Source organism: Myotis brandtii, unplaced genomic scaffold (genome assembly GCF_000412655.1).
Source record: "Myotis brandtii unplaced genomic scaffold, ASM41265v1 scaffold650, whole genome shotgun sequence".
Taxonomy (NCBI): Eukaryota; Metazoa; Chordata; class Mammalia; order Chiroptera; family Vespertilionidae; genus Myotis; species Myotis brandtii.
In genome coordinates, this window is record NW_005370517.1 from 81867 (window position 1) to 89845 (window position 7979).

The 7979-nt window shown below is 45.3% G+C and overlaps 1 protein-coding gene and 1 long non-coding RNA gene across 5 annotated transcripts in view; one reads left to right on the forward strand and one right to left on the reverse strand.

The window, feature by feature from the left end:
- Positions 1-6311: 6311 nt before the first annotated feature.
- LOC106723806 overlaps positions 6312-7979 on the reverse strand; it is a 33850-nt gene continuing 32182 nt past the window's right edge. The window contains exon 3 of the long non-coding RNA XR_001359534.1: positions 6312-6410. This is a non-coding gene — a long non-coding RNA (uncharacterized LOC106723806). The remainder of the gene's footprint in view (positions 6411-7979) is intronic.
- The window catches only part of LOC102241097 (zinc finger protein 660-like), a 14145-nt gene continuing 12503 nt past the window's right edge, over positions 6338-7979 (forward strand). For all 4 annotated transcript variants that reach the window (XM_014528771.1, XM_014528770.1, XM_014528773.1 and 1 more), the window contains exons 1-2: positions 6338-6420; positions 7293-7419. In XM_014528771.1, coding sequence (XP_014384257.1) covers positions 6388-6420; positions 7293-7419 — 160 coding nt within the window. In that variant the 5' untranslated portion in view covers positions 6338-6387. The remainder of the gene's footprint in view (positions 6421-7292; positions 7420-7979) is intronic.

Sequence of the window (7979 nt, forward strand, 5' to 3'; positions counted from 1 at the left end):
TCTTGCAGAGGGCCACGTGCCCTAATGCCTACAATTTCATGGGTGATGGTCACTGGTTTGAGGACCAGAACAGTGATGGAAACCCTTTCACTGCAGAAACACTGACCTAATTGTTGTTGTGTTGGAAGCCAATTCCAGCATGTCAGCAGGGCTTAATCATCTGGAAATGGCTGAGGGCATTTTCCCAAACCTGAAAAGGATGCATAAAATGATTGCTTGCTGCCAGACAGCTGAGGCCATTTCAGTCTACATGTTATTGCCTCCTGCTAGCCAAACACCTGAACAGCTGAAGGCAAGTCCTCCAATCTGACAATGGATTCTGTATACCAAACCCTGGCCTTTGATATATATCTTTACTTTGCCTTAGGACAATTTGTGTTAATAAAATGCAAGGGGTCCTGAGACAAGAGAGAACTTGCTTTCTTTAGCCAAGCTCCTCTGGCCCTCAAATGCCTTCCAAAATTATGTTTTGTCTCTGGCATCTTTCACAATTTAAACACAGCGCCTTCTCCAGATTCCTGAACCCTTCTAGTAGCTGGATTAAAACCACTGGCATTGTTGGACCAGACTGCAGCCCATTAGATGAAATGGTCCTCATCTAACTGTGTATCCAGGAATTATTTTGAGGAAAAGACTACAAGAGCTGTGTGTACACTGATCTGAGTGACTCCAGGCATGTTTATTTTCTGTGGAGCAGTCATTGTCATTGATTATAATCAAGATGTTTTGTGGCTCCTGTAGCTTCTCAGATGTTCCCATCAGAGTACTGGCAGCAAAACGAAGATGGAGACAAAGATTGTCTTGTCCAGGGATGTGGCTTTTGTGGGTTTTGGTGAAAGTTCTTCATTGTTTGTCACTTTTTCTGTGACTGAGATGAGACTCTCGCCCAGAGGACATAAGGATAGGGATTGAATATAGAATTGACAAAGCTGTTTTTCCAAAATAGGTGAACGTACATTTCTTTTATCTTGAATCATTTTTTAACAGCTGTAATGAGTTAATTACATGTGTGAAGTATAGTGTTTCATAAATCTTGACAGGTGCATGAAACTGATACCAGCCTTATAGTCCTAATACTGACCATATCTGTAAGTGTGTAGTTGTTTCTTTTAAATGCAGTGAACGTGGGAAATCCTTTACCGCTAAGACCGACCTTCATCATCATCAGAGAGTTTATACAGAAGAAAAACCTTATAAATGCAGGGAAAGTGGAAAATCTTTTTTTTGGAGTCGTTTGTTGTGCTGCTTCACTATTTGATTGTATTTTTTCTAGGAATTTATGATCAGTCTTTTCTCAGAAGTGTGTTTGTTGAGTCTGTATCTTTGTTAAAACATCTTATCATATATTCTGCCTAATGTGCTGAGTTTTGGCAATTTTCTTTAACAATAGGATTGTGGAACAACAAAGATGGATGTTGGCATTTCACTCATTTTGTGCATTTTTATTTTAAAAATAAACATTTTTTGTATTGGAATGATATGTTTTAATATTTTTTCCTTAAAAAAAATATTTTAATTGCCCTAGCTGGTTTGGCTCAGTCCAGGGTGAGCTTCTAGTCAAGGGCAGGTGCCCAGATTGCGGGCTCAATCCCCAGTGTGGGGACTGCAGGAGGCAGCCAATCAATCATTCTCTCTCATCATTGATGTTTCTCTCTCTCTCTATCTCTCCGAAATCATTAATAACATATTTTCAAATATTTTAATTTATTTTACTAAATTGATAAGTATATTTAATTGATTTTTAAAATAGTTTTATTGATTTTGTAGACCAAGGGAGGTGGAGAGAGAGAAACAATGATAGGCGGGCGAGGGGGCTCAGTTGAGCTATGAATCAGGAAATCACAGTTCCATTACCACTTGGGGTATATGCATGGGCCCCTACTAGATCCCCAGGTGGGGCTTGCAGGAGGCGGCTTATCACTGATTCTCTCTCATCATTGGTGTTTCTATCTTTCTGTCCCTTTCCCTTCCTCTGTGAAATCAATAAAAAATTAAAGAAAATTGAGTCCCTTATCTTAAAAAAGAAAAGAAACATCAACTATGAGAGGGAATCATTGATCGCTGCTTCCTCCACACCCTACTGGGGATGGAGCCTGCAATCCGGGCATGTGCTCTGACTGGGAATCTAACCAAGGACCTCTTTGTGCACAGGTGGAAGCTCAAGCACTGACCCATGCCAGCTGGGTGAGTCATTACTTTTTAAATGCTATGCCCTGTGCAATGAATATTTTTAATTATAACCTGCACTACAAACATTCTCCATTGATTTCAGAACACCAGTCATCTGATCCTGCAGTAAGCCCTTGCTTTGTCGTCTCCTGCATTTTCCTTGTCTCCTGTCATGGGGGTTCTTGGGTTGGAACTGTTCTCTCAGAAGGCCAGAGGGCATCTGGGTGAGCAGGGGGCTTTAGAGTCCCAAAGCCAAGGCAACGGGAAATAAATGGGTAGTGATCAGATTCCCTATGCCCTGGATCAGGCATCCTCCATTTGAATTTCAGAATCTCTGTTATCACTGGGACTTACAGTGAAATAACCCCTTCTGCCCTTACTGGTTTGGCTCAGTGGATGGAGCATTGGTCTGCGGACTGAAGGGTCCCAGGTTCGATTCCAGTCAAGGGCATGTACCTTGGTTGGGGGCACATCCCCAGTGAGGGGTGTGCAGGAGGCAGCTGATCGATGTTTCTCATTGATGTTTCTAACTTTCTATCCCTCTCCCTTCCTCACTGTAAAAAAAACAATAAATGTTTTTTTTAAAAGAAATAACCTCTTTTCCTGGTCTAAGTCAGTTTCCTCCTGTGAAAAACAAGTATGAGGTAAGTCCCCATGCCGGAGCTATTGGAGAAGGTCCAGTGGTAAGGTGTCCACTTGTGTAACCTGTGCCTGCAGCCTGCCTTGGCTCCAGCAACTCCAGCCACTCCCTGCAGAGACATTCCCAGGAAGGCACTTCTCACTCCCCCGATGCCCGCCAGCACCTTTGTCTTTGGGTGCATTTTAGTGAGAAATGGGACCTATAAGGAGCCACTGACTCTGCTGCAGGGAGGCAGGTGCTGTGGGCACTCAGGTGTCATTGTAGTGTGTCCCATTTCAAATTGCTGAAAAAGTTCATTGACAGAAAAATGAAGTAAGGTCTCCAAGTTAACACCACAGACAAGTGTCAGATTCAAGGGGTTGGATTTTTAACTATTATTTTCCCCAGTGTCAGACACAGTCCCTACCTCTGATGTGCAGCGCTCACTGGAGCAGGTACAGTCTGAGGACCAGGGTGGCTCAGCTGCAGCTCCTGTTTCCATAGTTGCAGTTATGTGTTTCCTCCCATTCCCTTTACATCTCAGAGCACATACCCATGGCCTCCCCGTGTTCAGGGGAACGCCATCATTTCTCAGCTGCAGTGGCTTCTCCAGGGGAACCTTCTTTCAGAGTGAGCTGTAATTTCTCTGCCTCCCCTTTGGTCTCAGCACAGATTTTGACACACAGGAGACCTTGGTTATTAGGGCTGGGTCTCTGCACCTTGTTGTTGTGTCAAATATTCACTTTTAACTATTGGAGAACATTTTAAAAAGAAGATTTTGTCTATTTTTTTTCATTTTTTTAAATATATTTTATTGATTTTTTACAGAGAGGAAGGGAGAGGGAGAGGGATAGAGAGTTAGAAACATCTATGAGAGAGAAACATCGATTCAGCTGCCTCTTGCACGCCCCCTACTGGGGATGTGCCCGCAACCGGGGTACATGCCCTTGACCGGAATCGAACCTGGGACCCTTCAGTCCGCAGGCTGACGCTCTATCCGCTGAGCCAAACCGGTTAAGGCTTCATTTTTTTTTAATCCCAGAGATTTCCCTCCTCATTCCCCCCACTCTAATTTATCACCAGTGAATTTCATGTAACTCCCTTATGTCTTCTCCTTTGAGTCTAATGTATAATAAAGGTGCAAAACTGTTGTTCTCAAGAGCATTACTCAATCTGCTGTTACTTTGCTTCCTGGCAAATGTTGCGGACTTTGGTCAAATAAACATAGAAAAATTCTCCACAGGTTTGGAGATTTCTTACAACAACACCAAAAGCATTTTGCTTCCTGGCAAATGTTGCCGACTTTGGTCAAATAAACAGAAAATTCTCCACAGGTTTGGAGATTTCTTAAAACAACACCAAAAGCAATTGACTCATGTGAAGCAGGAGAACGTTACATGGAGGAGTATCAGCATCTCCAGGGACTCAACTGCCTGAAGACAGATTTATAAACACAAATTTAGAGCAGACCCAGAACCCAGCAAGCTAGAGCAGTGGTTCTCAACCTGTGGGTCGCGACCCTTTGGTGTGAAATGACCCTTTCATAGGGGTCGCCTAAGACCATCGGAAATCACATATATAATTACATATTATTTTTGTGATTAGTCACTATGCTTTAATTATGTTCAATTTTTAACAATGAAAATACATCCTGCATATCAGATATTTCCATTACAGTTCATAACAGTAGCAAAATTACAGTGATGAAGTAGCAACGAAAATAACTTTATGGTTGGGGGTCACCACAACATGAGGAACTGTATTAAAGGGTCACGGCATTAGGAAGGTTGAGAACCACTGAGTTTGAGCTTTCTCCTTGCTTCCAGAGAACAGAAGAAAATGCTCAAGGCTCAGGTGGCTTTGTTTGGTGTGTGTGTGTGTGTGTGTGTAAGTGTGTTTTTCATTAATCCTCACCCAGGGATGTTTGTTCTCTTTTTTTTTTTTTTTTTACCCTCCCTCGCCTTCCATCTGAGATTCTGCACTCTCTTCCAAGTCTCTGGATCCACTCCATTCTTCAGTTAATTTTGTTAATTAGGTTCCATCTATGTGTGAGATCAAGTGATGCTTTTCTTTCTGCGACTCACGTATTTCACTTAGCACGATGCTCTCCAGGTCCCTCCATGCCATGTGAAAGGGTTCTTACCCTTTTTTTACCACTGCAAAGCATCCCATGGTGTAAATGTACCACAGCTTTTTTACCCACTCATCTACTGATGGGCACTTGGGCTGTTTTTAAATCTTAACTATTGTAAATTATGCTGCTATGAACATAGCGGTGCGTACATTCTTTCTGATTGTTGTTTCAGGTTTCTTAGGATATATTCCTAGAAGTGAGATCTCAGGGTCAAATGGCAGTTCCATATTTAATTTTTTGAGGAAACTCCCTATGTTTTCCATAATGTCTGCACCAATCTCCATTCCTACCAGCAGTGTACTAGGGTTCCCCTTTTTCCACTTCATCGCCAGCACTTGTCCTTTGTTGAAGGTAGTCATTCTGACAGTTGTGAGGTGGTATCTAATTGTTGCTTTAATTTGCATCTCACTGATGATCAGTGTCTTTCACCATTTTTTCACATGTCTCTTAACCATCTTATCCACATTGCAGCCCAGGCAGAGCTGACAGTTCAAATGGCCCCAGAAAGTAGATGCTCTTAAATATTGATGTCTGTTTTTGAGACATTAACTTCATACAATGGAGGCAGGTTAGATGAGTTAGACACTTGAGCAACCTCTGCAAGTGGCCTGAAAGAAGACACAATGCCTGTCATTCAGAAAAGAGCTGGTCCTGAAAAAAAAATACAGTGGGGCCTTGACTTACGAGTTTAATTCGTTCCGTGACAGAGCTCATAACTCAAATTACTCGTATGTCAAATCATTAAAGTGAACGAGTGAGACAGGTGATTCTGGGCTGATGTGGCGTAAGCAGATGCTCTTAAATAGTGATGTCTGTTTTGAGACATTAACTTCGTTCAGTGGAGGCAGGTTAGATGAGTTAGACACTTGAGCAACCTCTGCAAGTGGCCTGAAAGAAGACACAATGCCTGTCATTCAGAAAAGAGGAGGTCCTGAAGAAAGATATGCAAAACCAGCAGCTAAAGGAAGCCAGGCAGGTGCCTCAGAAACAAACTTGCCCTAGAAATCCCCTCCCCTGAAGGCGCTGGAGGGCCCTGAGTATACTTGGTGTTTTCTTGGGCTAATTGCCATCAAAACCAGTCCTGGAGTCAGCTAAGGAAATACAGGATCCTGGCCTTGGAGCCTAGGAACTACATTACCCAGAAGGCCGCGCGCGGAATGCCACCAGGCTGAGCCAATGGAAGCTCAGAGAAGGCGTTTCCGTGTTTCAAGTTCTGGTGGGCGGGACCGGTAGTCTTTTCTCCATTTTGTCTGAAGCGGTCGGCGGTACCTGGCTGAGTCCCGTGGAGAAGGTTGGAGAGTGCTTTTCCCCGCCTCGCAGCCAATGGTGGGGGCCTCCAGTGGTGCTCACAGCGCACACGTGGGATTGAAGCTCGGAGTTGCCACCAGACCCGCCCAGGACCGGGACAGGGACCGCCGTTCCTGCAGCGGCTTCTGCTCCCGCCCCGCTCCGACTACCGAGTGCAATGGAGGCGCCGGTGCTGAGGAGCTGGGCTGAGGTGAGTTTGTGTCCCCCAGGCCCTCACCGCCACTCACACCGAACAGGAGAGCCCGGGTGCAGGCGCCTGTCCTGCAGCTCAGTCCCGCGTGGAGGACCGTGAGGAAGGTGGAGGGGAGAGAGGAGTGTTGTGGCTTCTGAGGACACAGCAAGTGCAGGGCAGAGAGGACAGGGGTGACTTGCATCTGAAGGTCCCTGAGGATGTGGGCTGTGAGTATTGACGGAAAGATCGGAGGCTGCAGGGAGGACGTCATAGACTCATTCGGGGCTTTCCCGGGTGTGGGGTCCATCAGGGGCCTGGGGTGGGCCTGGATCCGGCTGGACTACAAGCTCTCTACACGCCATATGCCAAGTTCATGGGCGAGTCCAGTGAGATCCAGCGGCATTGGAGCAGGAAGGGGACAGAGCTGGGGAGTGAACCTGGGGTCTGAACATGGGAAGGGGATGAACATTACCCAGTGGTGTGCACATCTGGAGGAAGTGTGAGCTGATGGTCCCGGGACCTGGTGTGGGGACTTAAAGGGGAAGCATAAACCGACGCTTGGCTTTGTCTTGGAGGCCGGATCTAGGAGACTGCAGTGGTGTTGCCTGGCAGGAAGGCTGGGGCCCTGCAGGGATCGCCCAGACCTTAAATGGCATTGCCCTCTACCCTCCCCTCCCTCAATCCTTCCTACGGAACCCAGCTGCTCAGCTGAGGGCAATCACATTGAGTAATGGGACTGTGATGAGAGAGCAGCCTGCACTGGCATTAGGGTCTGGTGTCCACACTAACCGGGTGCCCTGGAGGAGGTTGAGGGGGGAAATGTGTGTAAGGAGTAGGATTACTGGTTCTCAGAAAGGCAGGTCTGGTTACAATTGTCTCCATTCTGACAGGTTGGCGTGACCTTTGAGGACATTGCCCTGTACTTCTCCAGGGAGGAATGGAGCCTCCTTGATGAGGTTCAGAGACAGCTGTACCTGAATGTGATGCTGGAGAACTTTGAACTTATATCCTCGCAGGGTAAGACCAGTGACCTGGGCTTGGCTTTGCCATTTCCCATGCCCCATCCCCCAGTGTGTGCTCTGTTCTCCCAGGTAGACTGTGGTACTGATTGATTTTCCAGTTTCCGGGGTAGTTGCTGTCCTGGGGAGGGTTGGTCTGTTTCCACTGCTCCCTTCTATTCCTGAAGCTCCAATACTCCCCGCTGCACTAACTTCACAGGGAAGGACCTTTGGTTGGTAGTGTGATTGGAAGCCTAAGGAATTCCACCTTGATCAGTGAGGAAAGCGTTTTCTATATTCATGTTGGACATTTGTACCTATTTTTTGACGAATTGTCTCTACATCCTTATCCTGTTTATTAACTATATTTTGGTTAAAGAGTCTTTTGAATACTTTGTATATTTTATATATTAATTGCTTACTAAATACAGGAGCACAGATTTTTGCATGTGCTTAATTGTTCTTTGCAAGTATTGCTCCCCACACTCCTTTTTTTAAAAAAAAAATATTTCTTTATTGATTTCAGAGAGGAAGGGAGAGGGAGAGAGAGATAGAAACATCAATGATGAGAGAGAATCA